General features: G+C 42.4%; 1 protein-coding gene across 4 annotated transcripts in view; it reads right to left on the reverse strand.

Moving 5' to 3' along the window:
- Window positions 1-2,078: 2,078 nt before the first annotated feature.
- LOC308089937 (uncharacterized protein) overlaps window positions 2,079-16,765 on the reverse strand; it is an 82,502-nt gene continuing 67,815 nt past the window's right edge. For 3 of the 4 annotated variants that reach the window (XM_080434909.1, XM_080434908.1, XM_080434907.1), the window contains 8 exons: window positions 16,466-16,578; window positions 13,490-13,562; window positions 12,586-12,726; window positions 10,760-10,876; window positions 9,779-9,879; window positions 9,006-9,098; window positions 6,957-7,071; window positions 2,079-6,064 (listed from right to left, as the gene is read on the reverse strand). In XM_080434909.1, coding sequence (XP_080291035.1) covers window positions 5,906-6,064; window positions 6,957-7,071; window positions 9,006-9,098; window positions 9,779-9,879; window positions 10,760-10,876; window positions 12,586-12,726; window positions 13,490-13,562; window positions 16,466-16,578 — 912 coding nt within the window. In that variant the 3' untranslated portion in view covers window positions 2,079-5,905. The remainder of the gene's footprint in view (window positions 6,065-6,956; window positions 7,072-9,005; window positions 9,099-9,778; window positions 9,880-10,759; window positions 10,877-12,585; window positions 12,727-13,489; window positions 13,563-16,465; window positions 16,579-16,765) is intronic. The other variant, XM_080434910.1, reaches the window with a different exon arrangement.

Below are 16,765 nucleotides of genomic sequence, written 5' to 3' on the forward strand. Positions count from 1 at the left end.
AGAGAGGGAGGTAGAGACAGAGAGAGAGAGAGAGAGAGAGAGAGAGAGAGAGAGAGAGAGGGGTAGAGACAGAGAGAGAGAGAGAGAGAGAGGGAGGTAGAGACAGAGAGAGAGAGAGAGAGAGAGAGGAGAGAGAGGGGGTAGAGACAGAGAGAGAGAGAGAGAGAGAGAGAGAGGGAGGTAGAGACAGAGAGAGAGAGAGGCGGGTGGGGGGTAGAGACACAGAGAGAGAGCCCTGCAAAAAGTGTATTGTGGACGTGAGGTGGGGGGGGGGGGGCTCCAACAAACAAGAACAGACAAGAATGATGAGAGTAATAAGCCACACCCTCTGACCTAAGTGTCATCTGGTTTGAAAGAAAACAGATCTTCAGTTCAGATCAGATCTGATCTCCACAGAGCCAGGCCAGGTGTTCAGGTCAACACAAGCAGTAAATACCTTTAACATAAATACCTTGCCCTCAAGACTGCTTATGGAGAGAGGATAATGTTGTGCATATTTGAGTTCATTTAAATGTTCACATCTCAGAATTATTCGACACTGTTCATAAATCTGGTGGTCTTGCCCTTGATAGTCCACGGTCATAGTAAGTGTGTGAACGCATGCCCTTGTGTAATTTATAAATAGTATTTGTGTTGCTTTATTGTAGTTCTTAAACTTTGGGGCATATTGCTTACAAAGAGGACTATTCAATTTGTACATTTCCTTATAACTTGTATGCCTAATTAAGAGGAGGCAATATCAATAATAGTCTTTGATATTGTGTTTATATTGCACAATCTGTCTTCACAGTCTTCATATGCAGATCTATTGTTATAATCTGACTGACTGACTGACTGACTGTCTCTCTCTCTCTCTCTCTCTCACACACACACACACACACACACACACACACACAGAGTAAGACACAGACACAAGACAGACATGTGTGCAGGTTCTATAAGCAAAAGAACGATGAAGGCTGTACTGCACATGAACTCTGCAGCTGCACTGAGGCCCCTGCTGGGAAGCATCCCAGCCCAAACATTAACGTAACTAATAATTGGGCCGCGCTACCGCCAAAAAGTGTATTTTAGACGTGAGGTGGGGGGCCCCTGCAAACAAGAACAGACAACAATGATGAGAGTAATAAGCCAAACCCTCTGACCTAAGTGTCATCTGATAACAAGGCGTTTGAACGAAAACAGAACTTCAGTTCAGATCTGATCTCCAGCTGTTCAGGTCAACATAAATACCTTCACATAGTGGCCATTTTGCTCTAGTCTACATCATACTCTACAATGATGTAATGATTACAACAGGGGTCGACATTACTGTAAGGCTTGTGCCACTTGTCCTGACAAGTAATAAATCATTAAGGACAAGTCCATTAATATTAGAAACGTTTTTTTTTTTATTATGGTGGAGGACCCCCAGACCCCCCGCTTGGGGGTTGTGGTCAGTGCATTCAATCATACAGAGATATTCACTTTTAAGTAATGAATGGTTATTATTAAAGATGGGTCTTACATTCAGTCATCAAATCAATTTCTGTAGGCCTACTTTTAGCGGTTTAATGGGTGAAATTGTACCCATCATTGTCCAATGCTAGTACAGCAAGCCTGATAAAAGTATCAAACTCACAAAAAAAGTTTTGTTGTAAACCCTTTCCAGTAAAAGTGTATAATTGTGTTGAAAGTGTAATAATTCGAGTAAAAGTACACTATTTGCCCCTGACATGTAGTGGAGTAGAAGTAAAAGTATTACAATTTGGAAATACTATATTATATACTAATATTAGTAAAAAATCTCTAAAAATGTTGTTACTTGAGTAAATGAACTTAGTTGCTTTACGCCACTGTCTCCATATCAAATACATTTATCAGGGTATGGACTATACTTTGTTGAATACTTTTAAGTCAAGTTAGATTGTATTATTGAGCCACGACTTAAAGTAGTCCTCCAAACACGCATACATCAATCAATGCAGGTTTGCAAATATTATGATACTCCTCATTTTGGACAATCCAGTCAAACGGTAACAAGGGTAAAATAAATGTAAAATAACACATTATAATCTATTACATAAACAACAATTAGACAAGTTCTTGATAGCTTTATTAAAATTCTTTCCTCAAGATGGCACCAGCTCATCTGAAAAACACAAGAACATGGATTCCCCTCCCCCACAGTATTGCACACAATTAAGCCTCGTGTCATCGAAAGGCTAATAGTACTGCAGCGCTATTTTTCATCTCTCTTAAAAAATAGAAGCCAGTATAGAAAATATGACATCTTAACATCTTTCAGTAGTTATCTTTTCTTATAAATAGATTCAGTTCATTTTGTCCTCGGATCACACTTATATACAGAGCATTAGAACAGAGGTACCGCAACCCTACACAGTATAGACAAGTTCTCCACAAACCTTGGATTGACGAACAAACCAAAACAAAACCGCTGTGAAACATTCATTCTCACCTCGACACAACAAACACAAACTTAGTGTGAATTTATATTATGAATCTACGTGACTCAAAAAAGAAAAAGAAAAATCATAAGAAAAAAATCAACTCAAATCACTGACCCTAACATAGGGACATTCCCAGCTCAGTATGTCTCCCTACGTAAATAAATGTGACTAAATAACGGAGAATAAATCAATATTACAGCAACTGAAGTCATTTTTTTTTTACTGTTTTACCATCGACGCTGTTTGCTATATTTATTTACCCTGTCTCTGATCCACCATAACTATGGGATTCACACACAATCAAATGGAAATGTACAGCAACTGACCATCAGAGCAAGAGGGGATATGATAAATGCATAAATACATAAATAAAGACATCATGTCCTGTGCAGTCTATTTTTCCAATGGTGACATTACCATTGAGTCCCAACGTCTGTTAAGGCAGTGGTTCTCAACCTTTTCAGGCCGTGAGCCCACAAAATAATCATATTTGAACTGGGGACCCCCCAAAATAATCATATTTGAACTGGGGACCCCCCAAAAAATCTCTTATTTGAAATGGAGACTCCTGAAAAATAATCATATTTGAACTGGGGACCCCCCCAGAATAGAATCAGAATCAGTGTTATTGTCACATCAGAGGTTTACAAGGTAAAAAAGTGGGTGAAATTCGTTTTTGTACTTGGAATTGTAGGAGCATTACATTTAGTTTGACTTGGTTCCACAGATAATTGTGAAAATGGCCGATCTACAAGCCCTCAAGCTTGTAGATCAGCTATTTTCAGAAGTTTTGCCTCTTTCATATATTATTTGACAATTTGGCTGATGTTTGACCAGTTTTTATAGTACAGTTTGATTACTTTTGATGCAGTTTTTGTAGGTATTAAAAAAGGTCCCCCCAAAATCATGGACGCACAGGTTGAGAACCACTGCGTTAAGATGAATGACACTCACTTCAGGCTAAATTATACTTAGTCCAGCTGACAGAACAGGCGGATTCCAAACCGAATACTTTTACATTTTCATTTTTTTCCAGTTGAAGATAAATCTTTTTTTACTTATATATTTTTAATCAGTTTACTATAACCACAGAACCCTAGAGCATCCCTATTCTGGCCATGTCATAATGATAGGCGAACATTTGATGGAAACAGCCCATCTGTTCCGCGAAAATAAGCCGACATTTCCGCTCCAACAGATTTTGGTACAGAGGGAGAAAACAAGGGGGGCCTCCGAGAACAGAGCCCTGGGGGACCCCCAGTCAACATAGTATATAGGGTTTGACTGGAAGTGGGCCAGGGCATTACGTGTAGTGCATGGAAACGACATGAGATGAATACACATACATGGCTATACATGGTTTCAGTGCATAGATTCAACTCAGCATCGGGATTATGAGCACAAGGTATACGATGGAACCGAGGAAGGCAGTCAGTCCCGACATCGCCTTCACAAGAGCTGGTCTTTTATGAAGACAGGAAGTTCTGGGGGCAAAAGCAACAAGTCAACAAGTGATGCAATGACCACAGCTCAGGAAGGTAGAACAGAGAGCTTTCTAAACGTTAAAAAGGATGCCTGGCTACTAAGCCAAATATGCCTTAATACATTATAATTGCTGTCTATAACTCAAATTAAAAATTAAAAACACCTTAAATATTTTAGTTATGTTAGCGTTATGTTAATCTTTTCCTCAAGGGGGACAACGCCCGGCACAAGTAATTTGTCTATATGTGGTCCAGCCTTATGGAATGTTATTAGCATGTCCTGATAAAAAAAAAAACTTAATACTTCCTAAGGTTATTATGAACATCAAAACAATATTAAACAAATATTTTATTAGCACATGCATTCCATACATTCCATAGGGCTGGACCACACATGGACGAATGTCATCATCAACCTGTGACAGGTGTTGTCCCTCTTCAGTAAAAGATGAACTATTTCTAAAATGAAGCAGGGGGTCCAAACGGACCGTTACCGGTCTGTAACTCTGAGAGTGTACAAATGGAACCAAATGGTACACTCTCAGAGTTATGGGGGGGTCCTTGAAAGATTGGACCACTGATGTAGGGTATAGAATCTGGTATCTGGGTGGGACAGCCCAGTTAGAGCTCAGGGTCCGACATTAAGGACTGCCCGCGTCCTTAATGTGTGTTATCCAAAAACACCAGAGCCATATAAGGAGAGTTGCGTCACCTCCGTTCACTTCATCAGGCCAGTCCAATGGCGGCTCGGGAGAAGCCGCATAGTGACACAGCCCTGACCCGGAAGTTTATGGGCACTGGAGTCTATGAGCGTTTGTCACTATTTCGAATTTCTGCCCCGTCATTGACGCAACTCTCCAATAGAAGGCTCTGGAAAAACACTATACTGAGTTTCTGAGTGCGAGCCTCCATGGTTTGATCTGTAATGTTTTACAACACCATCAACAGGCAGCGCAATTGAGAAGTATATAGGCTATAGCTGAGGCGGCCATTTTGTGGTTCCACCTATAGAAAACCCATTATTTTTTTCCCATAGAGATTTCCGAAAATATTTATGTGAACTATTTTAAGCCTGGAACCAAGCCATCCAGGCTCCTGGTGAATCATGACCAGAAAACATTTGAGTTTGTGTCAACAAATATTTGAATATTTAATGATATTATATACTATAGTTAATAAATACCCTTTTGTTTTAAACAGAATCAAATGTTGTATGGTCATGATTCAGTCTGGATGGCTTGGTTCCAGGCTTAACATAACTGATACAAATATTTTCGGAAATTTCTATGGGGAAAAAAAGGGTTTTCTATCTGTGGCACAACAAAATGGCCGCCAATGTTAACCTTAACGCCGGACCCCGTTAGCTGACTGAATAGGGATGGGACGATAATCGTTATTATTGGTTATCATGATAAGAAAAACGCTCACCATAATATAGTATCGCAGAGATTTTAATTTATGGTGAATTTATCCTCCTTCATACACTAGGATGCATTAGCTTTTGTTGAGCTGCAAATTCAGTACCACTTAAACCCTCTATACATGATAAAACCGACCTGTAAAGAGCACATTTTTTACGCTCTTATTTCACTCTACACAAATCGAGTCGCCAAAAATAGCAGATCTACAAGCTCACACCGGCAAACGTTCCCCCCCAGAATAGGGATGCTGGGGAAGTGGTTAACGGCATTAAAGTGGTATTTTAAGTTTTAAGCATATTTTGTTTATCACGATAATATCGTTTATCGTTAATATTTTTTTGCCACAATAATCGTGACATGTCGTGTTCATATCGTCCCATCCCTGAATCAGAGGCTTTTCTACGTTTTACCCAAAACAGTGGAAGGAGTTTAAGACATTTTGGTCAACATGACTGCTGTCAGCCAGACAGGGAAGGTTTTAACCTTCACTGTTTTTTGGAAGTTCACACACACACAACGCTGTGAAGCGGTTTGGCCAAGCAAGGCCAGGCTAGAGGGCGCCGGTGAGGCACATGAGCACCAGCACATGCAGCGTCAGCAGGTAGGCCAGGAAGAAGTAGCGGGAGCGCGCACGAGTGGTCAGCTGCTTGGAGCAGTACATGCTCCTCCCCCGTATCCAACGGCGACACGCCAGGAGGCCACCTTTCACCTGGGAGGAGACGCACACAGACACGCACACACACACACACACACACACACACACACACACACACACACACACACACACACACACACACACACACACACACACACACACACACACACACACACACACACACACACACACACACACACACACACACACACACACACACACACGATTAGAACTAATTAAATAAAAATAGATGATGCTCTTATCCAAAGTGACTCACAAAATACATGAAGAATTAAAGGGATAGTTCACCCCCAAAATGACTTTTTTCCTATGGATTAGTCACCCCACGGAGACTTGAATTCATGGATATTTTTTAGTTTTTGTCTCATTCCTAAGACAATAATTTGATGACCGGCAGCGGTTCCGGTTGGAGACACAAAGAATCTCCTTTGTGTCTCCTACCTGAACCATTGCATACCGGTCCGCTGGTCATCAAATTATTGACTTAGGAATGAGACAAAAACAAAAAAATACATGAATTCAAGTCTCCATGGGGTGAGTAATGGATAGAAAAAAAGGTTTGTTTCTTTAAGTGTGCTAAGACAATGTATCTATCCATCCATCTATCCATCTATCCATCCATCCATCCATCCATCCATCTATGCATCTATCTATCCATCGATGGATATACACACACAATATAACACAGTAGTTAATGTACTGTACATGGAAGAGGTGCTTTGTACACTGAAGACACTGATGAGTGTCATCTTTCAGTGAGCACAACGTGTCATTAAATGTTTTCTATCATCATCATAATTCGTCATAATCTTCAGTGTAGCCCGAGGTGGGAGGGGTACAAGTGTTCCCTCATTAACCCCCTGGATTAAATCTAAGTCTCCAATGTTTAGGTGAATAAATGAAAGTATGTCGGTAGCAGCACAACCTTGCGTGTGACCAAGGGCTGGTTGGGGTTGAGGATGAGAGCCTCCCACTCATCCTCTGTTTCCATCTGGATGCTGTAGTCCTGTTGACTGCCTCTGGAAGGACTGGAGCCAGCACTATAATAACATATAAACATTCATTATCCCTCTGACTGTAACATATAAACATTCATTATCCCTCTGACTGGAACATATAAACATTCATTATCCCTCTGACTGGAACATATAAACATTCATTATCCCTCTGACTGGAACATATAAACATTCATTATCCCTCTGACTGGAACATATAAACATTCATTATCCCTCTGACTGGAACATATAAACATTCATTATCCCTCTGACTGGAACATATAAACATTCATTATCCCTCTGACTGGAACATATAAACATTCATTATCCCTCTGACTGTAACATATAAACACTCATTATCCCTCTGACTGGAACATATAAACATTCATTATCCCTCTGACTGGAACATATAAACATTCATTATCCCTCTGACTGGAACATATAAACATTCATTATCCCTCTGACTGGAACATATAAACATTCATTATCCCTCTGACTGTAACATATAAACACTCATTATCCCTCTGACTGGAACATATAAACATTCATTATCCCTCTGACTGGAACATATAAACATTCATTATCCCTCTGACTGGAACATATAAACATTCATTATCCCTCTGACTGGAACATATAAACATTCATTATCCCTCTGACTGGAACATATAAACACTCATTATCCCTCTGACTGGAACATATAAACACTCATTATCCCTCTGACTGGAACATATAAACATTCATTATCCCTCTGACTGGAACATATAAACACTCATTATCCCTCTGACTGGAACATATAAACACTCATTATCCCTCTGACTGGAACATATAAACATTCATTATCCCTCTGACTGGAACATATAAACATTCATTATCCCTCTGACTGGAACATATAAACACTCATTATCCCTCTGACTGGAACATATAAACACTCATTATCCCTCTGACTGGAACATATAAACATTCATTATCCCTCTTACTGGAACATATAAACATTCATTATCCCTCTGACTGGAACATATAAACATTCATTATCCCTCTTACTGGAACATATAAACATTCATTATCCCTCTGACTGGAACATATAAACACTCATTATCCCTCTGACTGGAACATATAAACATTCATTATCCCTCTGACTGTAACATATAAACATTCATTATCCCTCTGACTGTAACATATAAACATTCATTATCCCTCTGTCTGGAACATATAAACATTCATTATCCCTCTGACTGGAGCCAGTACTGTAACATATAAACATTCATTATCCCTCTGTCTGGAGCCAGTACTGTAACATATAAACATTCATTATCCCTCTGTCTGGAGCCAGTACTGTAACATATAAACATTCATTATCCCTCTGACTGGAGCCAGTACTGTAACATATAAACATTCATTATCCCTCTGTCTGGAGCCAGTACTGTAACATATAAACATTCATTATCCCTCTGTCTGGAGCCAGTACTGTAACATATAAACATTCATTATCCCTCTGTCTAGAGCCAGCACTGTAACATATAAACATTCATTGGGAGGTGTAGCGGCGAACAGTCGACGCCAGCGTCCTCACTTTTCACACACCAATGGTGGCAAGCTAGCGCCACCCGACTCATTGGAGGCAATTAGGGGTTCAGTGTCATGCCCAGGGACACTTCAACACTAAAGGCCCTTACACACCGGGGGCGAATTTTTCATGCGAATAATACGTTTTAAAAAAAACCTTATAAAGTCAATGCAAGCTTCCATGTAGCGAAAAAGCGAAGCGAAAAAGCGTCTTTTAATTATTCGGAACGAGTCCAAATCTTGCGTATATTCGCATAATCGCCGGTGTGTAATGACCTTAACTCTGGGGGAGCCCGGGATCGAACTGGGAGCCTCGCGGTTCCCATATGGCCGCTCTACCGGCCACTCTACCCCTGAGCCACTGCCACCCTTCCCTTGCATAATAATGGTGTGTGTGTGTGTGTGTGACCTCTGACCTGGTGGTGTGGTCCTCCAGCAGGCCCAGAGCCTCCTCTGCCGCCTCCCTCCTGGACCGCTCCTCTGACAGGGTCTGTTCTACCTCCAACAACCTGCGCACACACGCACACGCACACACACACACACACACACACACACACACACACACGAAAATGTATTCTATTTGATCCACTACACCTCCTTGTTTTCCGAGGCGACCGTGTTGAGCTGGACAGACGGTCAGTTCACTCATGGAATACTTTCATTACTGTAAGCAAGGAAATACTTCATTTTGTTGTTACTTTTGGGTCAATTTATTATTTTATTAATTAACTCATTCACTGCCAGAACATTTTTATTTTTGCGTTTGACAAACTGCCAGAGATTTTTCATAGAAAAAAAAAGTACTCAGGAGCCAAGATACAAAATGTTTAAGTTTTAAGTTAACAAGGAAGTGGATTGGAGTCTAGATCTTCAACAAATCATATCTCCTTGGTCTTTAGGTTAAAAATTAAATAAATAAATAAGAAAAAAAAAATAATATATATATATAAAAGTCGTTTTAGTCGTTCTTGGCAGTGGAGGCTTAAAGGACAAAAGTCGTTTTAGTCGTTCTAGGCAGGGAATGAGTTAAGTAGCCGTGTAATAAGCAGTAATGATCCCTTCAGGATCATTAAACAGCTCTGCATCGCCTCAGGGTTTCTTTATGTATGCGTGTGTCACTCATTCATTTAACACACACACACACACACACACACACACACACACACACACACACACACAGTCTCCTCACCGGTCTCGGAGCTGGGAGGCATCAGTGGTTTCCATGGTGATGGGATGGCTGCTCTTCTCCTGGGGAGCTCCTGGTGCCACCTCAGCACTCACTGCCCCCTGCTGGTGGAACACAGCATTGCAACACACCTCAGCACACCGTTCACATACCAGGGGTCTTCAAGGTTTTTCAGCCCAAGGACCCCTTAGCTGAGAGAGAGATGAAGCAGGGACCCCCCCACTACATATAGCATACAATTGTGTTGCATATTAAACTTTTTCATTAATATCATAGAGATTTGTTGCGTTAGATTCATGTTAATGTGCATTTTCAGTCAGTTAACCACTAAACCCTCAATACTACTAAACTGTTCCCTCTACACCAAACCTCTTTGCCAAAAAGGCGCAATGTGAAACTTTGTGAGCTTGTAGATCAGATATTTTCAAAAAACGATGAAAGAAAGTGAAACATTTTGAGTCAAATACATATTAATTTCGGGGTTCTTGACATGAAAATGTTTGAGAACCACTAGTTTCAACAACTTTAGGAAGCAAAGCCCAAATAAGCTTGTAAACCAATATTATTTTTTACAGAATAAACAAGCCCAAAGTGGCTTATATAATAAGCAGATATGGCAACACTGTTACAGACGCCTTACAACACTGTGTCACAACGTCTGGCGCTGCGAGGCGTTGTGAGCTTGTTTTTGGCAAAAGTTGTCAGAAAAGGGTTGCTAGGGTTCAAGTGGTTAATGTAAAAAAGAATAATCATATCACACAAAGATTTGGCGGCCCCCTGTAGTAACACTGAGGACCCCCTGTTGAAGACCCCTGTTCTAGACACATACATACATATAAACACTGTGTCCTGGCAGCTCTCTCTCCACACACGCACGCACACACGCACACACGCACACACACACACACACACACACACACACACACACACACACACACACACACACACACACACACACACACAGTGTTCCAGACAGTACAGTACCTGTCCTGGCAGCTGGCTCTCCAGCCAGTGGCAGCGGGTCTGGGTGTCCCTCAGGGTCTGGGACACGGCTCTGAGCTGGGCTGCAACGCTGCCTTTCTCCTCCGCCGTCTGCTGCATCTACACAGTGATGACCACACAACCACACGTTACTATGTACAACGCTGCCTTTCTCCTCCACCGTCTGCTGCATCTACACAGTGATGACCACACAACCACACGTTACTATGTACAACGCTGCCTTTCTCCTCCACCGTCTGCTGAGTCTACACAGTGATGACCACACAACGACACGTTACTATGTACAACGCTGCCTTTCTCCTCCACCGTCTGCTGCATCTACACAGTGATGACCACAAAACGACACGTTACTATGTACAACGCTGCCTTTCTCCTCCACCGTCTGCTGAGTCTACACAGTGATGACAACACAACGACACGTTACTATGTACAACGCTGCCTTTCTCCTCCGCCGTCTGCTGCATCTACACAGTGATGACCACACAACGACACGTTACTATGTACAACGCTGCCTTTCTCCTCCACCGTCTGCTGCATCTACACAGTGATGACCACACGACGACACGTTACTATGTACAACGCTGCCTTTCTCCTCCGCCGTCTGCTGCATCTACACAGTGATGACCACACAACCACACGTTACTATGTACAACGCTGCCTTTCTCCTCCACCGTCTGCTGCATCTACACAGTGATGACCACACAACGACACGTTACTATGTACAACGCTGCCTTTCTCCTCCACCGTCTGCTGCATCTACACAGTGACGACCACACAACGACACGTTACTATGTACAACGCTGCCTTTCTCCTCCGCCGTCTGCTGCATCTACACAGTGATGACCACACAACCACACGTTACTATGTACAACGCTGCCTTTCTCCTTTGCCGTCTGCTGCATCTACACAGTGATGACCACACAACCACACGTTACTACGTACAACGCTGCCTTTCTCCTCCACCGTCTGCTGCATCTACACAGTGATGACCACACAACCACACGTTACTATGTACAACGCTGCCTTTCTCCTCCACCGTCTGCTGAGTCTACACAGTGATGACAACACAACCACACGTTACTATGTACAACGCTGCCTTTCTCCTCCACCGTCTGCTGCATCTACACAGTGACGACCACACAACGACACGTTACTATGTACAACGCTGCCTTTCTCCTCCACCGTCTGCTGAGTCTACACAGTGACGACCACACAACCACACGTTACTATGTACAACGCTGCCTTTCTCCTCCACCGTCTGCTGCATCTACACAGTGACGACCACACAACGACACGTTACTATGTACAACGCTGCCTTTCTCCTCCACCGTCTGCTGCATCTACACAGTGACGACCACACAACGACACGTTACTATGTACAACGCTGCCTTTCTCCTCCACCGTCTGCTGCATCTACACAGTGATGACCACACAACCACACGTTACTATGTACAACGCTGCCTTTCTCCTCCACCGTCTGCTGCATCTACACAGCGATGACCACACAACGACACGTTACTATGTACAACGCTGCCTTTCTCCTCCGCCGTCTGCTGCATCATCAAATTATTGGCTTAGGAAAGAGACTAAAACTAAAACATATACAATATACAAAGTCTCCATGGGGTGACTAATCGATAGAAAAAAATATTTTTTTGGGGTGAACTATGCCTTTAATGCATGTTTTCTCACTGATACGGTTACAGTGTGTTGTTTGTGTTGCTGTTTATGATTTACTGTTTTTGTAACATTGTTTAAAAAGGTGCTACATTAATAAAGTGTATTATTAATATTATGATGTTGTGTACCTTGGCGTTGAGCTGCTGGTAGAGCTGGTCTCTCTGTTGGATCTCATAGAGGCAGCGCTGCAGGTCACTGTGGAGCTGGACCCGCTCCGTTTGGAACCGAGCCACCAGCTCTTCCAGACCACTCTGACCTGACATGGTCTCCTGACACACACACACACACGCACACGCACACGCACACGCACACGCACACGCACACACAGCTACATTAAATCACTGTCTAATCATTTAAACCAGGGGTGATGCAACTTTGATGATGGAGAGGGCCACTATATATCCACACTCACTCCAGGGGGCCACATTTTTCGTAAATTAATCCTGTACTTCGCCATTCTATGTCACACAAAAGTAGCAAAAATAGCCGATCTTCAAGCTCAAAACGCGTCGCAGCGCGACGCGTTTTGAGCTCGAAGATCTGCTATTTGTGCTACTTTTGAATTGGAATCCTGAATTTGTTTTAGCTATTTTTGAATTGGAATCCTGAAAAGTAACACTTGCATTTAATTTGAAATGCATTTAGTTATACTTATGTAAACTTTATGAACTTGAATACAAATACATTGGACATAAAACAGACAATATAATGTTAATACTAGTCATTAAGCTACTATAATATAGACTGAAGTCATTAAAGCGGGTCATGTTTGCATGTTTGGAATCGTAAACAGCTGAAATCAATAATATATCAGTATTCTGATATTAACCTGCGGGCCGCATTAAGTGAAGGTGGGGGCCGCATTAAGTGAAGGTGGGGGCCGCATGTGGCCCCCGGGGCCGCCAGTTGCCCATGTATGATTTAAACTGTGATGTGTGTAGCATTTTCATGTATGATTTAAACTGTGATGTGTGTAGCATTTTCATGTATGATTTAAACTGCGATGTGTGTAGTATTTTCAGATAAACATACCTTAACAGCAGGCATCTCCACAGCCTGCTGTTGTAGATTTTCACATTCACTATGGAGCCTGTTCCTCTCAGACCTGTCAAACACACAGTCATTAGTGTAGGCATCACACATTCATTCTGTCAAACACACACACACAGTCATTAGTGTAGGCATCACACATTCATTCTGTCAAACACACAAAGTCATTAGGGTAGGCATCACACATTCATTCTGTCAAACACACAAAGTCATTAGGGTAGGCATCACACATTCATTCTGTCAAACACACAGTCATTAGGGTAGGCGTCACACATTCATTCTGTCAAACACACAAAGTCATTAGGGTAGGCATCACACATTCATTCTGTCAAACACACAGTCATTAGGGTAGGCGTCACACATTCATTCTGTCAAACACACAAAGTCATTAGGGTAGGCATCACACATTCATTCTGTCAAACACACAAAGTCATTAGTGTAGGCATCACACATTCATTCTGTCAAACACACAGTCATTAGTGTAGGCATCACACATTCATTCTGTCAAACACACAGTCATTAGTGTAGGCGTCACACATTCATTCTGTCAAACACACAAAGTCATTAGGGTAGGCGTCACGCATTCATTCTGTCAAACACACAAAGTCATTAGGGTAGGCGTCACACATTCATTCTGTCAAACACACAAAGTCATTAGTGTAGGCGTCACACATTCATTCTGTCAAACACACAGTCATTAGGGTAGGCGTCACGCATTCATTCTGTCAAACACACAGTCATTAGTGTAGGCATCACACATTCATTCTGTCAAACACACAAAGTCATTAGGGTAGGCGTCACGCATTCATTCTGTCAAACACACAGTCATTAGGGTAGGCGTCACGCATTCATTCTGTCAAACACACAAAGTCATTAGGGTAGGCGTCACGCATTCATTCTGTCAAACACACAGTCATTAGTGTAGGCATCACACATTCATTCTGTCAAACACACAAAGTCATTAGTGTAGGCGTCACACATTCATTCTGTCAAACACACAGTCATTAGTGTAGGCGTCACACATTCATTCTGTCAAACACACACAGTCATTAGGGTAGGCGTCACACATTCATTCTGTCAAACACACAAAGTCATTAGGGTAGGCGTCACACATTCATTCTGTCAAACACACAAAGTCATTAGGGTAGGCGTCACACATTCATTCTGTCAAACACACAAAGTCATTAGGGTAGGCATCACACATTCATTCTGTCAAACACACACAGTCATTAGGGTAGGCGTCACACATTCATTCTGTCAAACACACAGTCATTAGTGTAGGCATCACACATTCATTCTGTCAAACACACAGTCATTAGTGTAGGCGTCACACATTCATTCTGTCAAACACACAAAGTCATTAGGGTAGGCGTCACGCATTCATTCTGTCAAACACACAAAGTCATTAGGGTAGGCGTCACACATTCATTCTGTCAAACACACAAAGTCATTAGTGTAGGCGTCACACATTCATTCTGTCAAACACACAGTCATTAGGGTAGGCGTCACGCATTCATTCTGTCAAACACACAGTCATTAGTGTAGGCATCACACATTCATTCTGTCAAACACACAAAGTCATTAGGGTAGGCGTCACGCATTCATTCTGTCAAACACACAAAGTCATTAGTGTAGGCGTCACACATTCATTCTGTCAAACACACAGTCATTAGTGTAGGCGTCACACATTCATTCTGTCAAACACACACAGTCATTAGGGTAGGCGTCACACATTCATTCTGTCAAACACACAAAGTCATTAGGGTAGGCGTCACACATTCATTCTGTCAAACACACACAGTCATTAGGGTAGGCATCACACATTCATTCTGTCAAACACACAAAGTCATTAGGGTAGGCGTCACACATTCATTCTGTCAAACACAGAAAGTCATTAGGGTAGGCGTCACACATTCATTCTGTCAAACACACAGTCATTAGTGTAGGCGTCACACATTCATTCTGTCAAACACACAAAGTCATTAGGGTAGGCATCACACATTCATTCTGTCAAACACACACAGTCATTAGGGTAGGCGTCACACATTCATTCTGTCAAACACACAAAGTCATTAGGGTAGGCATCACACATTCATTCTGTCAAACACAAAGTCATTAGGGTAGGCGTCACACATGCATTCTGTCAAACACACACAGTCATTAGGGTAGGCGTCACACATGCATTCTGTCAAACACACAAAGTCATTAGTGTAGGCGTCACACATGCATTCTGTCAAACACACAGTCATTAGTGTAGGCGTCACGCATTCATTCTGTCAAACACACAAAGTCATTAGTGTAGGCGTCACACATGCATTCTGTCAAACACACAGTCATTAGTGTAGGCGAGGCGTCACACATGCATTCTGTCAAACACACAGTCATTAGTGTAGGCGTCACGCATTCATTCCTGCACAAAAAATAGGCTATGGTGCCAGTGAGGAGCCTCCACCGAGAGGACGTATAGAACCTTCGTCCTACTCCTCCATCTTTTTTTTCCTTTTTTTGTGAAAAAAAATGTTCAGAATGTTTTTCCCACTAATCCTCATTATGCAGTGTACTGGCACTCAAACATGCACTAAATGTCCCTTATGAGCTGCCGTTCATGCAGAACGACATGGAGCTGGTTGCTTGTTTCTCTCACAGAATCTGGCAACACTGAGGACAAGCTTCACATCGTTCTGCATGAACGGCAGCTCATAAGGGACATTCAGTGCATTTTTGAGTGTCAGTACACTGCAAAATGAGGATTAGTGGGAAAAAAAACGAACTTTGGAGGTGCTAAAATAAGCGATTTTCATTTATACACATTACTCCATTATGCCAGGGGAAGGGGTCTCCACAATGGACAACAGGGGCTTCTCTGGAAAAAATCAACGGCCCTTTGTATGTTGGTGAGTGATTAGCGACACATCAAAGCAAACATCTAAAATGACTGGAATTCTCCTTTAAGCTTACCTGAGTTCAGCCAGTTCTGCCTGGTAGCGGGTGGCATCCGTCTCAGTCTGCAGCCGGTGAGCTTCAGCCTCCTGTAAGGCTCTCTGTAGCGCCTCCATCTGCTGCTTCATCTGCTGCCATCACATCAAACAAACATCTGATTGGTATAGACGAATCCACAGACGCGCTGCCTGTAGCTGCCTGTAGCTGCCTGTAGGCGGCCATTGCTGCGGTGTCGCGTCCGCGGAGCGTTGACACCGCAGCAATGGCTGCGCGCAGGGCATCTGAAAGTGCACCAAAAACCTTACAGAGTGGAAATCT

The sequence above is a fragment of the Gymnoscopelus braueri genome (assembly GCF_963280865.1).
Source record: "Gymnoscopelus braueri genome assembly, chromosome: 1".
In the NCBI taxonomy this organism is placed as follows: domain Eukaryota; kingdom Metazoa; phylum Chordata; class Actinopteri; order Myctophiformes; family Myctophidae; genus Gymnoscopelus; species Gymnoscopelus braueri.